At 40.5% G+C, this 16,933-nt stretch overlaps 1 protein-coding gene across 3 annotated transcripts; it reads left to right on the top strand.

The window, feature by feature from the left end:
* The first annotated feature begins 1,179 nt into the window (after positions 1–1,179).
* On the top strand, positions 1,180–16,712 carry LOX (lysyl oxidase). Of its 3 annotated transcripts, XM_043465885.1 has the most exons (8): positions 1,180–1,295; positions 1,532–2,456; positions 2,806–2,914; positions 3,987–4,124; positions 5,671–5,827; positions 9,140–9,235; positions 9,602–9,717; positions 13,174–16,712. In XM_043465885.1, the coding sequence occupies exons 2-8, from the start codon at positions 1,817–1,819 to the stop codon at positions 13,178–13,180; spliced, it is 1,263 nt and encodes a 420-aa protein (XP_043321820.1). In that variant the 5' UTR covers positions 1,180–1,295; positions 1,532–1,816; the 3' UTR covers positions 13,181–16,712. The 3 variants fall into 3 exon arrangements, with proteins under 3 accessions (XP_043321820.1, XP_043321822.1, XP_043321819.1); XM_043465884.1 differs by lacking the exon at positions 1,180–1,295 and having other exon boundaries at positions 1,417–2,456; XM_043465887.1 differs by lacking the exons at positions 1,180–1,295; positions 13,174–16,712 and having other exon boundaries at positions 1,416–2,456; positions 9,602–9,721.
* The last annotated feature ends 221 nt before the right edge of the window (positions 16,713–16,933 follow it).

Raw genomic sequence — 16,933 nt, 5'->3', positions numbered from 1 at the left:
GAGGTGAATTCTATGGAGATGGTTTGATGAGCCAAGCTTGAATCTCATGTCCACCGCTTGACGTGGTGAACTTGAAGTCCTGCACTCATATCATCAATGCAACTGGGTAGGGGGAGTTTCTAAAAGGAAAACACAGTTGTTCCAACCAGATAAAAAGTGAAGTGGATGTTGGGAAGTCAAATCAGCAGAGGTTCACGACATAACCAAAATGTGGTGGTTAAACATCAAGAGGCAGAGACCAAGAGTGATAGGTGAATATTGAAGTATATCTTGACAATGGCCCAAACAATGATGAGCCCAGTGAAAAGGTTAATAAAACCTGGTTCCAAGTCTAGTTTAAATCAAGCTGTTAATTTTTATTTTTCCTTTGAAATACTTCCAGCGATACCCAAACCCGGAGTGGCATATGAGCAACTGGTCCAGTAAACATCTCTTTCCAGTCAGCATGACCTACCTCCTACCCACATCCTCCTACTCATTCTCCCCTGGCCAATCTCATTCCTTTGTCTTCACCCAAATCTGAAGCCCAAGACTGTTTCTTCAGCAACCTCTTTGTTTAGCTTGGAAGATCAATTAAACACCACAGGATTCTTCATTGACTTTTCAACATTTAACAAATGGTTAAACTTTTTTTTTTTTTTTAATTCAAAGTCAAACCTCCTTATTAGACATACAAAGAGAAAAAATAAAAGCAGATGAAATGCTTATTTGAAACTGCCTTCTGAGTGCTTTCTGAGGCAGAATTTGCTCTAGTCCCCTTTGCTGAAACTTCCTGAGAGACACTGTGGAAGTGAAAGATGGTTCTTCACTTCCAAAGTACAAATCAGGCCGGCATTTTGAAAAGACAGGTTTATTCATCACTTCAGCGTTAGCTGGCTTTTCTCCCTGTAAAATTTTACTTTTGGTTATTAAAATAGTCACTGTAGGAAATAAATTTGTAATCCATTTCTCATATTACCTACACACAGAAAAACAAAATTTGATATCTTGGGGTTTATTTGCTGAGGGCGCTTCCCATAAAAGCAAGGGGTGTGCATTGGGAAATGTGTCTGGTTAACTCCTTATGGATAAATTAGTCACAACCTTTCCTCCGCCCACCCCATCCCCCCTTTCCCGACTCGCCCCCAGCACCCTCTCCACCTCCCGACTTCCCGCCTCTCCAGGGCTGGTGACCTAATAGCATTTTTCTTCATGCATATTTTGGCGTCGCCCCACGGCCTGGCTGCCTTTGCCTGTCTGAGTCTTTTGAAATTCCTGCATGTTCGCCCCAGATTAAGCCGAGTGTGTCTCAGGATGTGTGTTCCGTTTTGTTCTTTCCCCTTAACGCTCCCTGTGCAACGTGTCTGGGGGGAGGAGGACACGACGGGGAGGGGAGGGGAGGGAGGGGCAGAGGCGAGGAGCTGTCCGCCTTGCACGTTTCCAATCACATTACGTGAACAAATAGCAGAGGGGCGGCCGGGCCAGAACGGCTTGTGTAACTTTGCAAATGTGCCAGAAAGTTTAAAAATCTCTCCTCCTTCCTTCACTCCAGACACTGCCCGTTCGCCGGGGCCGCCACGCCGCTACCCGTCGCCTTCCAGAAGGACTGAGAAAGAGAAGAGAGGACAGTGCCACGTCTCACCAGCCGCCTTTACTGGAGAGGGTCTGCACCCACCCTAGGCATTGCTTGGTAGGGACTGAGATACGCGGGCGCCCAGCCCGCCTCCTCGGTTGAAGAGGTCTCCCTCCCTCACGTGACTTGAGCCCCGTATTGTTTTTTTTTCCCCCCCTCCGAGCTACGTCTTCCCGGAGTGGGGACAGTCCAGGAAAGGGAGCGATGCGCTTCGCCTGGACCGCACTCCTCGGGTCGCTGCAGCTCTGCGCACTCGTGCGCTGCGCCCCGCCGGCCGCCGGCCACCGGCAGCCCCCTCGCGAACAGGCGGCGGCTCCCGGCGCCTGGCGCCAGAAGATCCAATGGGAGAACAACGGGCAGGTGTTCAGCCTGCTGAGCCTGGGCTCGCAGTACCAGCCGCAACGGCGACGGGACCCCGGCGCCGCCGCCCCGGGGGCCGCCAACGCCACCGCCCCGCAGATGCGCACGCCAATCCTGCTGCTCCGCAACAACCGCACCGCGGCGGCGCGAGCGCGGACGGCCGGCCCCTTTGCAGCCGCAGCCGCAGCTGGCCGCCCCAGGCCCGCCGCCCGCCACTGGTTCCAAGCTGGCTACTCGACGTCTGGGGCCCAAGACGCTGGGACCTCGCGCGCTGATAACCAGACGGCACCGGGAGAGGTCCCGACGCTCAGTAACCTGCGACCGCCCAACCGCGTGGACGTGGACGGCATGGTGGGCGACGACCCGTACAACCCCTATAAGTACACCGACGACAACCCCTATTACAACTATTACGACACGTACGAAAGGCCCAGGCCTGGGAGCAGGTACCGGCCCGGATATGGCACCGGCTACTTCCAGTATGGTAAGCTCCCCCAAGTCTCCGCTAACTCCCGCGCACCGTTTCCCCAGCTCCGTGTCTCCCCGACGTGGCTGCCTGGGCGCGGCAGGCCTTGGTCCGTGCAGATCCCATCCCTCCCCCTGCGCTGGCCGAGGCAGCCCTGGAATTTGGTGCAAACCGCGCGCGCCTGGCCCCTCCTGCTTCGTTTCCACTTTACTTTGCAGCCCCAGGCGCCCCCATTCTTCTGCTACCCGCTGCCCAACACCGCAGTCCAGCTGACTGAAGGGTGAGGAGTAAGGCACATGAGGGACCCGAAGCCAGGGTGGGGGCCGCTAAATTGTCTCACTGCTTTGCCCATTGCCTGCTGACTTAGGTCTTCCGGACCTGGTGCCTGATCCCTACTACATCCAGGCGTCGACATACGTGCAAAAGATGGCCATGTACAACCTGAGATGCGCTGCGGAGGAAAATTGCTTGGCCAGGTACCAGCGGGGATCTCCTCGGCCTAGCTCCCCCGTCTTGGTTCCAGGGGGCTCCTCAGGTGCTTGGTCCTGACCACTCTTGTTCTGTGCAGACAAGGGTTGGGAAGCGGAACATGATCTCTCGGGCATGCTGACCTGGGTGGAGAATTAAAATTTGGAAGATTTCTGTGGGTTCTCTGACTTTCAAACCGTGGCATAAATCAGGGAGATTAAGCAAACCCTTAGCCTGGAGAGTGGAGGTCTCCTATTCTTTTTCCAAGATCCTTAAACTTTGGAGCCAACTGTTTCCAATGACGTTCTATTAAACTAGTATACCATGGAAAAAATACTGTAATGGAAGAGCTTGTTAAAACCCCCTCAGAACATTGGGGGCCACTTTGCCAGTGTGGCACCCCTCCGTTGGATGTCATTGTTTTCTTCTTTTGTTTGAAGTCACAATTAACTTAGTTGTTTTGGCATTACTTTAGCCAGAATAAGATCAGGAGCAAGAGCTTTGTTTTTGCATTAGTCCTAAAATAAAATCTTAGCAATTTGGGGAATGGAATTCCCTGAGTTTGCTGCTGGGAAACCAGCAGAGGGAGTAAAAGATGTTTTGATAAGACACACAATTTTTTTAAATGTAAAATAAGGTCATCGATAGTATTTGAATATATAGTCACACAAAATATTTTACAAGACACAGAGAAATGTTTATTTATTGTGTCAATTTCTTCCACTTCCTTTATAACTGTTAGGCTAAAAGCAGAGAAATCCAAGCTCATCATTTTCATTCCACTAGAGTCTTGCATCACACACCCCTGCATTCCCTATGGTAGTCTTACAGTAATGCCATTGCTTTAAAGAGTTACTAAATTATTTATCTTATCTGGGTATACTCTTTCAGGGTTATTTCCCCAATTTACATCTTCTTTAACTGGGTGAGAAAAAAATGTATGCAAAATGCTCTAGTCTTTTGGAACTGATAACCTTATTGGGAGAAGAGGGCAGTGAACTCTTGGAAGGTTTTGCTTGTAGTTTTGCCTTTAGTTCATATTCTGTGAAAATCATAATGTTTCTCTCTGTAAAATCACAGCACAGCATACAGGGCAGATGTCAGAGATTATGATCACAGGGTGCTGCTAAGATTTCCCCAGAGGGTGAAAAACCAAGGGACATCTGATTTCCTACCAAGTCGACCAAGATATTCCTGGGAATGGCACAGTTGTCACCAGTAAGTGATGGGACTCTTGGGTACTTTTGAGTTGCTTTTTTCACTTTACAGGTGATTCTTTTTATGTTTTTTAAGAGTTAACTTTTTGTTTTGAACTTTCTATTTTGTAGTAGGGTATAGCCGATTAACAATGTTGTGACAGTTTCAGGTAAATAGCGAAGGGACTCAGCCATACATACACATGTATCTATTCTCCCCCCAAAACCCCTCCTATCCAGGCTGCCATATACTATTGAGCAGAGTTCCATGTGTTATACAATAGGTCCTTGTTGGTCATCCATTTTAAATATAGCAGTGTGTACATGACCATCCCAAACTCCCTAACTATCCCTTCCTCCCCTGGCAACCGTAAGTTCATTTTCTAAATTATAGGTGATTCTTGATATGACAAATTCCTACACAAAGGGAGAAAATTGCTGTTATTTACACTTAGAATTTTTCTATATAATTTGACATAATCAAGGAAATCTATCTTTAGGATAATACAACAGTTACTATATATTGTTATCTTTTAAACTGGAAACTCTTTTAAGCCCAGCTTATTAAAACTGTTGATAAGATCACATCAGTTAGCTTCACTAGAATTTTATCCCAGTATACACAGCTAGGGCTTTCCTGGTGGTCAGTGGTAAAGAATCTACCTGCAATGCAGGAGACATGGGCTGAATCCCTGGGTTGTGAAGATCCTCTGGAGAAGGAAATGGCGACCCACTCCAGTATTCTTGCTTGGGAAATCCCATGGACAGAGGAGCCTGGCGGGTTGCAGTCCATGGTGTAGCAAAGAGTTGGACACGTCTTAGCAACTACACCACCACCACCAATTCTACAGTATGACTTGGTAACTTGCTTCAGTGTTCATTGCCAGGAAATCCTGTTTTATGTTCTTAAAATTTCTATAGTTTGAGCCATTACTTTTTGTCCTTTTCTTATGTGAGAAAATGAACAGTTCAGCACCTTCACTTAAATGAAATGAAAAAAAAAAAATGTGAGCAACTACTTTGCTGATAAAGTAGATTTATAAATAAAAGTTTATACTAGTTAAATAAGAATGGTGGACAAAACATGCTTTTATTTCTCCTTTGCATTTTAGTATGGATTAAAATGTGTGAGAATACAGTTTTTAAAAATTTCACAGAAACCTCCCAAGAGAAAAGTGCTCTTCTCTTTTGGAATGAAACATCAGTAGTAGCAGCCAAAGGAGATAGATATACTAGAGAACATAGGACAAGTTTCACTTAAACAAAGATAATTTACTATCTCTGTTTTAATCTTCAAAGATGAAACAGGGTGAAGTAAAAAAGCAGAATACTAAAAATAAGTCTTTTTTTTCCTCATACCAAAGTTAAAGCCTTACCATTTTGATAGATTTTTGTCCTGGAAAAAAAAATCTAGCATGAATCTAGCTTTAAGAAGGTCAATTTGATCCTGATTTTGATGCGAAAACAAATGTGGGAAGCAGTGGAGGCGGGGGCTGGGGGTCCTTTAGAATCCTCACTGCTGTCTCTGTATGTTACTGACTGCTGTGTCTGTGTCCTGTGGACATTAGACATTACCACAGCATGGATGAATTCAGCCACTATGACCTGCTTGATGCCAGCACCCAGAGGAGAGTGGCTGAGGGCCACAAAGCGAGTTTCTGTCTTGAGGACACATCGTGTGACTACGGCTACCACAGGCGATTTGCATGTACTGCACACACACAGGTAGGATGGCAACCTGGGATCAGGAACCCACACGCTTCAGAGAGAAAACGCCATCTATTTTCCTTCCTCCTGCCCATCTTTGTGAAAAACTATTTTACTCAGGGAGTCATCTAGTCCAAATGGTAAATTATTGGGAAAAGGAAAGTGATGGCTCAATGATCCAAATTACTTTTAAAAAGTATTCCATCATCACAGAAGTTCAAGGTGCATACTTGCTGTGTTCCATAATGAAGAGCAGTAGTCTATAATCTGAAAAGATCGGAAAGGTTTCCCAGTTTTGCACTCATCCTGTATTCTTTGACTCAACCGGTAAGTTAACTTGTAGAAGAGGTATGTTTTGTCACCTGCAAAACTATCTCTCCATCTGAGCTAAAAATAGAATGGTGGTTGGGGTTAGCAAAAGGACAGAAATAAGTTTCTTAAAAAGCACTTTAAAAACGTCTCTTTTAATCATGCAGAGAAGAGCAGAAGGACAGTTTCTTTCTCCATGCATATATATTTAAACTTACGGTATAATTGATGTCAGATGTCCTTTGGATGGATTTTTAAAAATAGTGCTGTCCTAAGCAGTTTGTATGTCTTATAATGGGAAAATGTGTGTCAGTTAAAAGCCGCGCCAGTATTTCCATAAGAAACCCTAATTTGTAAAAGGACATTATAATTTTACTCCAGCAGAAATCTTGGCAGGGAGTAGTGAATATACGTAACTCAGGGCACAAGGATCAGCAGCTGGCATCTTGGGAAGCAAATTCGAGGGCTGTGGCAGGAAGCTTTCTGGTGACCTAAATATTATCATTACTTCTTTCTCTGGGCTTAAAACATCATAGCAATTGGAAGGCGAAAGGTTCAGTTCCTCTCACCCTGGGGCAGCGCTTACGCTAGGAAAAAGAAGATGTGACCTCACATCACACGGGTGTTTGTGTAGAGGTTCCCTTTTCACACAGTGGGCCCCAAGTCCCACGGCACCTGCCAGCACAGGGTACCTCGAGTTTACTCTCTTCACTTAGGAGAAGAGGCACTCTGAACAGCTCAATGCTGAAATATTTGAATCTAAGACTATAGGCACCTATAGCATATGAATCCCCCAACTCCTCGGTGGCTGACCCTACTACATTTTATGTGGTAGCTTTCTTATTAATTATCCTCCATTTATATCCTGTTTAACCACTATTCACTAGATCTTACATTACAAATGACTAAGGTATTTGTGTTTTTCACTACACTGGTTGTCTCTTGAACATGGGCTTCCTTTAAAGGGAAAAAAAGTTCTCACAAAGCTCCACTGTTGACTTAGTTGTATTATAACCCTTTTAAATGTATCCAAATATAAAACTAGATATAACTTCTTTATATTTATACTCTCAGATAAATTCTTGGGCTTCCTTTCCCTCAGTTGGTAAAGTATCCGCCTGTAATGTGGGAGGACCTGGGTTTGATCAGGTCTTGATCCCTGAGTTGAGAAGATCCCCTGCAGAAGGGAAAGGCTACCCACTCCAGTATTCTGGACTGGAGAATTCCATGGACTGTATAATCCATGGGGTTGCAAAGAATTTGCATATTAAATATATATGAAGCTAGAAATTACATTCACCTCATTCATTTATGTAATAGCTACGTTTGGCTAAAACCAAATAGTTAATTTATATAGTCTTGGCTGTGGTTCTGCATTTTTTAAGTTTTTAAAGTTTGAATACAGGAAATGCCTGTTTGCTTACTGCCGTGAAAAACCGCTTTTTTTGTTTGCCAGTTCAAATAATCAAAACTTATACTTAAATTCTGCCATCTGAGTAAGGTAGAGTGCCAATATCAGCATTCTTTAAAGTGCTCTTGTTCACTTGAAGGTAAGATAAGCAGGTATCTAATTCAGTGAGTCCCTTACAGCGCCATGAAGGTGCTACTAGTAGTAGAAGTAGCAACAATCATAGCTAACACTGAGTATATACTCTGTGCCAGAATAAGAATTATGTGCTGGAATATTGACTACTCAGCATAAGGTTACAGGTTGGTATGGACCAGCAGGGGAAAACAGTTCTCACCGCAGCGGCACAGGTCCTTTCTGGTTTGCCGGTCTGTACTATTGTGTCCCGTATGAGAACACAGTGCTCCCCCGTTCTTCCCGAATCGAGCCACAGGCAAACCAGCATGGGTACAGCATGTTCCAAATGATTCTGCCCTCTCTCTGGAGGCCACGGTGGTCTTAAGCACCAAACAATACTGAGTTTAAATGACTGCAGCCTATTCTTTTAAATTTACTTTGATTAGTATTAGAATGAAAATACAACAGTGAAAACTTTTGATAAAGAACCAGTGGAATCAAGAATATACCTATGGATTCCAATTTGAGCAAATTTCTCCAGACTAACTTGCTGGAGGGCAAGGGACATATCAGTGGTGTTTTTCTTCTCTCAGCCGCTAGAAGGCACTCATTTACTACTGAAGTGAGTATCTGAGCAAGTAGAGTTGACGTGGCATTCATCCCTTTAACACAACAAAATATTCAGTGATGATGTGAGAAAGATTACAGCGTGGTGGTTACAAACAGGGACCCTGGACCCCAAATGCCTAAACCCAAAACCAGCTCAGCCACTTACCAGCTGTTTATTCTTGTATGAGCTATTTGACCTTAAACAGCCTTAGTTTCTTCATTCATAAAATGCATTAATACTACCTCCTCCCTTGTGTAGTTGTGAGAATTAAATTTGTATATATATAACATGCTTAAAATTGCTCCTGGCACATAATACATACTTCATAAGTGTTAACTATTCAAAAATGCAATAAGACTCCATACTTAAGGAGCTTACAATCTCTAGTAGATTGATTCTTATATAGGATGATTTTAATATAGAGAATAGAAGGATAAATAGCATAAAATGTATACACAAACTGAGTATCATGGGCTTTCAGAGTATAGGAAGGTAATTTCCAAGAACAGAAATTGGAGAGAGTTCCATTGATAACAAGACATTTGAGCTAAATTGATTATTATGTGGCCTTTATTCCTGAACTGGTAATATTCAAGGATTTTGGTGGAGGCCTATTTTGTCACTTAAGATTGTATTTATCACTAGTGATTTATTACACTTTTAAGCGAGATGTACTACTACTTATATTAGTCCTGTATTTTTTTTAGCTGGAGGTGCTATAAGGCTGAGTAATATATACTTCTCAAAGGAGATGCAATATAAGTATAGTTTTATGTCAAACTCTTGTAAGTACTAATTAAAATTTAATTTGCAAATAATAAGCATATTCTTTAGCACATTCTAACCATATACCATCCTTTTAATTTTTGAATTTTATTTGTTTCAGGGCTTGAGTCCTGGCTGCTATGATACCTATAATGCAGACATAGACTGCCAGTGGATTGATATCACTGATGTCAAACCTGGAAACTATATTCTCAAGGTAGAGAACTTTGACTATATACCCATAATGTATTTCAATTGTAACTTGGTGGGCTTGTTCTCTGGAGTCAAATGTTAAATATTCATGGTCCTGCAAGCAATTATACATCTTCTACAACTACTTCTAAACCAACCTAGATATATTTTAAAAATTCTTATTTGAAAAAACTTTATGGAAAAAGATACAGCCTCCTTCAAAAACTTCTCCAGAGTTGAACCACATGCCTAACTTACACCCTCTTCCTTGCCTGATTTAGCTGAATTATGCTGCCTCTATTTTAGCCTCCATCCTGGAAAGAGGAAAAAAATTAACCAGTAAACACTGCTGATGAAATCTGAAACACAGATGATGTTTTTTTCTGCCTAGGTCAGTGTGAATCCCAGCTATCTGGTGCCTGAGTCGGACTATTCCAACAATGTTGTCCGCTGTGAAATTCGCTACACAGGACATCACGCGTATGCCTCGGGCTGCACAATTTCACCGTGAGTCCCATTTGCCTAGCTAAGTAATTCTCTTGACGATGAATTTTAGTTCACTGGTAGGCATTTTACAAGTACATCTGTTTTCACTACTACTGCAGCTTCCTTGTAAAATAGGTCAAAGGTAGAAAGTGATAGAGAGTCTGCACTATCATATAATTGGAGCCGATCCTTTTTAGATAATGCTAGAAAACAGAGTCGCAGATTTGATCCCTGGAAGATCCCCTGGAGAGGGAAATGGCACCCCATTCCAGTATTCTTGACTGGGAGATCCCATGGACAGAGGAGCCTGGTTAGCTATATAGTCCATGGGATTATAAAAGAGATAGATACAACCTAGGGACTAAACAAAAACAAGAGAATGGAGGAGGAGATATGCTCAGATTTTTAATCACCCTGAAACTTAGACAAGACACAGAACACATTTATTTACCCACAAAGCCTGTGTTGCAGCTGAATCTGTAAAATATGCAGTATGCAGTGTGGGTGACCTTGTGAGAGCCCAAAGACTTGGGTTTCTGGCCTCTTCCTCATAGTCCATGATGGAGCCCTGAAAAAATTCCTAGAGTTCTTCAAAATACACTTTGAAAGTCACTGCCTTAAAGTACACAACTGAAGAGGTCAGACCACCTGTTCTGTGGAAATCAAGACTCCACATATTTGAGTTCTTCAAACACAAGTAATAGGGAAATACCTTGCAAAAGAAGGGCTGTGTGGCGATGCCTTCATAATTTTTCTAGTCCTAAAGCCCTTCTTTGGATGAAATTTTAGAAGGAGTCCCAGCAGTTATTACAGACATGTTGCTTTGATGAGAGTAATTAAAGAAAGGTGCAGTTTTACCTCCTTGTGTCTCTGTCCCACCCTGACCCGTGGCACTGCCTGCCCTAGTGATGCTGGGTTACAGATTCTAACTACATATGCCACCTGGGAGGGCTGCCTTCCCAACAATAAGAATACCATGAGAGTGATACTAAACACAAGCCAGGTTTGCTGTGATGTGAGAGAGGCACGAGTTAGTAGAAAGGTGTCTGACAGAACCACACCGGAAACTTAATAGAAATTTTCCCCTGTTACACAAACCAGGGCCATGATCACTGCACATGAACCTGTAGCTTGTGGGCTTTCTGAACTCCACGGGAACCTATCTTGCTGTGCACATTTTGCCAACTACTAGGGAGCTAGTAGCCAGGGGAAAGGTGGAACTTAAGGCAGCCCATGCTGGGCACTGTGGACTGGGCTACATTCACCTTGGAGAGGAGCCTTTTCCTTATTTCCACGAAGGAGCAAAGCCTGTGTTTTTTAAGTGTTATCATAGCATTAGAGACATCTGTAGTCTATGACAAACGAAGGCGTAGGACTGAAAGAAGATTATCAAATAAATTCTTCTGAACATGCCTGGAATACAGAAAAACTGGCTGGGTTTATGGCCTCACAGTATAACTGAAAATCCCCAGAAAAGGATTATAACTTAATTTAAAATTATTAATTTCTCTTAATTTTTATAATTCCATAATTTATTCACTCCTTATTTATTCACTGGCACTTTAATTTTTGATACAATATTTAAATTCCATGGGGGCGTGCTAAAATAAAATGCATTAGAAACAGGAGGACCTCTGCAATGATAAGCTAAGTGACTCTCAGATACAACTGCTGACCTCCTATGAGGAAAAAGTCTGAGAGGTTGATTCTATTGTTGTATAGGAAGTGGCTTGCTTGCAGTAGAATCCATTGGGTTGGATATTGACAGACATTTAGAGCAAATAAAAACTGTTACTCTGTTCCAGGAGAGAGTTTCTTTCTCTTTTTTTATTTTAGCCAGTTGTCACTGACTGTAAATTATAAGAGTGGTTGATGAGAAACTTTAATGACCAATACGGATCAGATGAAAATATGCAAAAGTGAAAGGACCCACAGGTAGTGATTTGTAATGAAATAACAATCTCATACATATCTGTGAGTGAAAAATAATGGGAGAAGTACAAAAACCTTGACTTAAACCCCTACCTTCAGGAGAATGATGCTCACCTCTTATATTTTGACTCTCAGTTCCACCTCCCTTGATGGGGATCAGAGTTCAGGGGAAGGAGAAATTTTCTCTGGCTGTGGCTTTAGGATAGCACATGAATTGGACCTTGAGGGCTGAGGAGGACCGTAAGGAGGGCCATGCTAGGAGGAGTCAACATCACTCACAACTACATGGCAAGAAGAAATTGCAGGGCCTGTTTGGAAAAGCAAGTTAGCCTGGCTAAGGCATGAATTTCATGGGCAAAAAGAATGGGAAAGTTGGGACGAGATCAAAGTGAGCACTGAAGAGCAAGCTGAAAAGTCTGAACTTCATCCTGGTGACCATGGGGAGTCCCTGAGGTTTCCTGAGCAAGGTGTGTATCTTGCCTAAAGCCACGTGGTGGCTCAGTGACTCTCTAAGCAGCAGTGTGTGATTCCCTTGGTAATGTTATTGTCATTAAAAAAAAAACAACCTCTTAAAGACATATCATCTCTTAGTTCACTGGTTGTTTTTCATGCTAATCAAATATCTGAGAGCATTCTCTGTGTGTCTGACTCTTTGGGACCGTGGACTGTAGCCCACCAGGCTCCTCTGTCCATAGGATTTCCCAGGCAAAAATACTGGAGTGGGTTGCCATTTCCTTCTCCAGGGGATCTTCCTGACCTAGAAACTGAACCTGGGTCTCCTGCACTGCAGGCAGATTCTTTACCATCTGAGCCACCAGGTATCGGTTTGTAAAAACACCCAGTAAGAAAGTGTGTGCCTTGGGTGGATCCCCTCTCTCATTTTCCTTACTGTAATCCCAACGAGTGACCCCGGTGACTCTGTGGCCCAGTTCAGTTCTAAGATACCATCATTAAGTTCTTTTTTCACAGAAACTACTTGGGAGTAAATTCACAGAAATTATTTGGAAACTGATGGTTTATAATCTGGACTAAGTGATTCTTATTTCATGCACACAGGGATCTGTGATCACAATATAAATACAGTATTTGATTTACTGGCTTTGACCCAGCCTTGGCCTGTTAGTGTAACATTCTACATCCAGAACCTTGCTGGGAAACCACCAATGCAGGACAGTATGGCGGTCATGAGCCTGCTTTTCGCTGGGCCTGCCACACTAGCTGCACAGAGTGAGCGCACTTGGCCGGGCCTGGTGGTCCTGTAAGCCCTGCCTTACTCTTACAGGTTTCAGAGGGTGTTCCTTTTAACCCTAAACATCAAGTGCGTAGGTATCAGGCATAAACTTTCTCCTATTGACATAGTCACTATCTTCAAATCATGTATTAAATAATGTATTAATGGATAATTTCAGAAGGTGACTGTTGCATAGGTGGAAGGAAATTGTCATATATATATATATTTTTAAAGGTGACTTTAAACTTGTCTACTATACTCAATCAGAGTATTATCAGGTTAATAACTTGTTTTATTTTGTTTTCTTAATATAGGTATTAGAAAGCAAGCCAAAACTCCCAAAGGATATATCAGTGCCTGGTGTTCTGAAGTGGAAAAAAAATAGATTAACTTCAGTAGGATTTATGTATTTTGAAAGAGAGAACAGAAAACAACAAAAGAATATTTGTTTGGACTGTTTTATAACAAAGCACATAACTGGATTTTGAACATTTCAATCGGCATTATTTGGGAAATTTTTAACATTATTATTCACATTACTTTGTGAACTAACACAGTGTTTCACCTCTGTAATTGCACACTTGGTTCTTTCAGAGAAATCCAAATTTCTTATGCTTCTTCTGAAATTATAGTGCAAAAGGAAAAAAAAATTCGAGGAATGAGTCAAAATTATTTTAAACTGAGAATTTTCTAAAGTTCTAAAACTTTAGTGAACCGTAATAATAACTGGCTTATATATGTCCTAGCATAGATCACTTTAGAAATGAAGCTCCTACTGTTTAAATAGATATGGACACATTTGGTGCTGAGGGAGGAACAAACAGGTTACCATTGGTGTCAAGAAATGTTACTATATAGCAGAGAAATGGCAATATATGTATTCAGATAGTTACATCCCTATATAAAATTTGTTTACATTTTAAAAATTAGTAGATAAACTCCTTTCTTTCTGTCAAGTGTACAAGTTCATTCTGACTTAAGTCAGCTTTTGTTTTGGAACAAATTAAGTAATTGAGCTGCCCAACTTGTGCCTGACATTTGTTGATGCGCCCCTCTATTCTTTAATTTTACTGTGGGCAGAGACCTTTTCAGTGACATTTGTAAAATTACTGTTTTGGGGATCTGCTATACATAGGACAACTGTATCAATGGGAAGTCGTTCTGATGATAGATGTGATACATTCAAAGATAGTATGCATTTTAGTATCTTTAACTATTAGCCAAAAAAATTTCCTTGCTGACATAAAAATCATACAGAAAAGTCCCCCAGACCACAACTGTCTCTAAAATACTTAGAAATATTAGTGAGAAACTTAGGATTTTCAACTTTTCTACACTTTTTAAAATGATCAGCTTTAAAAAGAGTAAGACTAACAATTTTTAAATTATCCAGAATAGATGACATAATGTATTTGGATACATGAACATTATCCTAGGTCATCTAGGAATTAGTCATATGTGATTTTTGTGTGTGTATCTGAAATATTGTACAAACTAGCAAAGCACATAGCATTACATACTTGAGACGTTGGTGAATAAGGGGGAAAAAAAAAGGACAGCTTTCTGCAAAACCAAAGAGTGTGTTGCATAATGAGACAGCTGTGATTTTATTTTAAACTGTGAAACCATGTGCCACATCATAATTTGGAGAATTTCTTTTTTTCCTAGATTCAAAAGATGCAGAAAGAGATCAAATTACACTTTTTAAGTTAGCGGTGCTGAAGCAGAAGTTTTCCTCTCTTAACCAGTATTAAAATCTTAAGCAAGGTATTTCCAGTGCCAAGACACATTAGGTAGAATTTTAAAAGGAGTGGCGTCCCTATATTGTGTCATACAGTTGTAAAGTTAGCACCAACTACCAACCATTCTTCACTCACCGAGTGCTTTGCACTGTAAGAAGGGCTAGAGGTGGGCAGTCATCAGGGGAGATAGAGCGGGCTGCAGGAGCCTCATCTGCCAGGCACACACTTACCGTGAGACAATACAGACAGCTTGATAGAGACCCAGAATTTCCATTGAGCTAGTATCTGAGCTATGGAATAGCTTCTTTGATGTACCTCTTTGCCTTCGATCGCTTTTAGTTTTAAGATTGTAGAATGATCCTTTAAAATTGTAATCTTTTCTAATAGAGATATTTTAATATACTTGCTTTTTTTAAAAAACAAAAACTACTGTCAGTATTAATACTGAGCCAGACTGGCATCTACAGATTTAAGACCTATCATTTCATCAAGATTCTTACCCCTATACTAAAAGCTAGCTAATATCATGGCCTTTGGATACATATGAGAAGATGTGTTTACTATCATTCCATGGGCCTTCCATCTGTGTGTAAATCCATCATCATTTGAGGGCCTAAAATATACTAGGGACTAACATGCTAGGCATTAGGATATGAAAAAGGCTGTCCCTAACCTCATTAAGTATTCAAAATGTCATTATTACTCATTAGGTTCAGCTTATCTCATTTTTAACATCATAAGTACATGTCTAAAAAATTTCTATTTTAAGCACTATTGTTTTTCATGACCATATTTTATTAAAAAATAAGTTTAAAATAAATATATATATGCATGTATGTGTTACTAATAATTAAAACTATGTTTCCAATCCCTGAAATCTCTGCTTTTTAAATATAACACATACTATTTCATTGATTTTGGAAAAAAAATATTCAATCAAAAGGTTAAAGATTTTCACTTACTCCTTATATAAATATTCCTCCCCACCCCTAATCACTCCTAAACACTCCCAAATATTAATTTAACACTCAGTATTTTTGAACCTCAAAGAATCTCTTTTCTGAATAACCACCAAAACTCACAGATAATGATTAGTTGGTAAAATGCATCCATTAATAAAAAACATAATCCAGACTTACCAAACTCTAAATAAAAAAAATCTTTTAAACAGGAAGTAGAAATGAAACAAAGAATTTTGAGTACTGAAAAGAGACTGGTTTTTAAACACAGACTGTGAAAAAATAGGAAGATAACTTAGTGAGTCTTCCATATGCCATATTAGTGGCCTCATAATTCAGACCACAGTTTGTATTAGAGATGTCTTGCCTTCTAAGGCTAGGGTTCAGTCTCACATAACTTGCCTATTTCCAGGACATCTCTATATTTTTACATAATGACATTCATAATTGCTAATTATTTACTAGACATTATTTTTAATAATGAAGAACAAATTTTTTTTTTCTCCTTGACCTCATAAGAGATCATCACACTCATAATCTTCTCAATATTCAGACTGTAGAGAAAATGCAGTTCACTAAAATCATGGTACTGAGAATTTCTCTTTACCAAATTATGTTAAAATACTGAACTTCTGATCAGAAGACATTTTGTTTTAAAAATAACTTGTTTTGATACTAACAGTATAATTAATAAGTAAAACTACCCTTTTCTATATTTTTATGTTTAGAATTCATATCACAATCAATAGCCACATTTCATTCCCAGCTACCAAAAGTCTTGGGCCACTTTTGAATGCTTAAAGCATGTCATTTATCCTTCTAATCAAAATGGTGCTGAATTATTTCAACTTGAATGTAAAATGTGTTGTCTTAGCTCACAGGATATAAACATTTAATATATAACTGCTTGCTATGAACTAAGTAACATGTGATTTGGTATTGTAATGTTTTTAATGAAGTTTTAGTTTCTTCCAAATTTTTCAGGAACACTAGTTGTAAAACATTTTTAACTTTTTTTTGAAGAGCTCTTATTTTAAATGCCCAGACACTGGCTTTATAATCTTCTTTACACTCTCACATTCTTTTATTATATGCCTATACTATGATTGCAAGATTATGTAAAAATGCCTTGAATAAATGATTTCAAGTGTCTAGAGTGGTCATTTGTTGTTACATATAAATAAATGATATGAATTTCACTTAGATTAAGATCTTAAAGCCATGTGTATGGTTGGTGATTTTGCTTAATTGCCTTTTATATTAACAAACTCTTTATCAAGCTCACACGACTTGAAACTTGTCTATGATGGATAAAAATCTAGCGGATGTTTTAAAAAGAAACTATCATACCTGAACAGATTCTAACTTTTGTC

This window comes from Cervus canadensis, chromosome 4, assembly GCF_019320065.1.
Source record: "Cervus canadensis isolate Bull #8, Minnesota chromosome 4, ASM1932006v1, whole genome shotgun sequence".
NCBI classification, from domain to species: domain Eukaryota; kingdom Metazoa; phylum Chordata; class Mammalia; order Artiodactyla; family Cervidae; genus Cervus; species Cervus canadensis.
The sequence above is the reverse complement of the archived record's forward strand: the minus strand, read 5'-3'. Positions and strand labels throughout refer to the sequence as shown.

Bases quoted from the DNA above. Each gene is read 5' to 3' on its own strand.
- LOX (XM_043465885.1), top strand. From the start codon at position 1,817: ATGCGCTTCGCCTGGACCGCACTCCTCGGGTCGCTGCAGCTCTGCGCA. The intron at 2,915-3,986 runs GTACCAGCGGGG...GTAAAATCACAG, and splicing joins GAGGAAAATTGCTTGGCCAG to CACAGCATACAGGGCAGATG. The intron at 9,236-9,601 runs GTAGAGAACTTT...TTTTCTGCCTAG, and splicing joins CTGGAAACTATATTCTCAAG to GTCAGTGTGAATCCCAGCTA.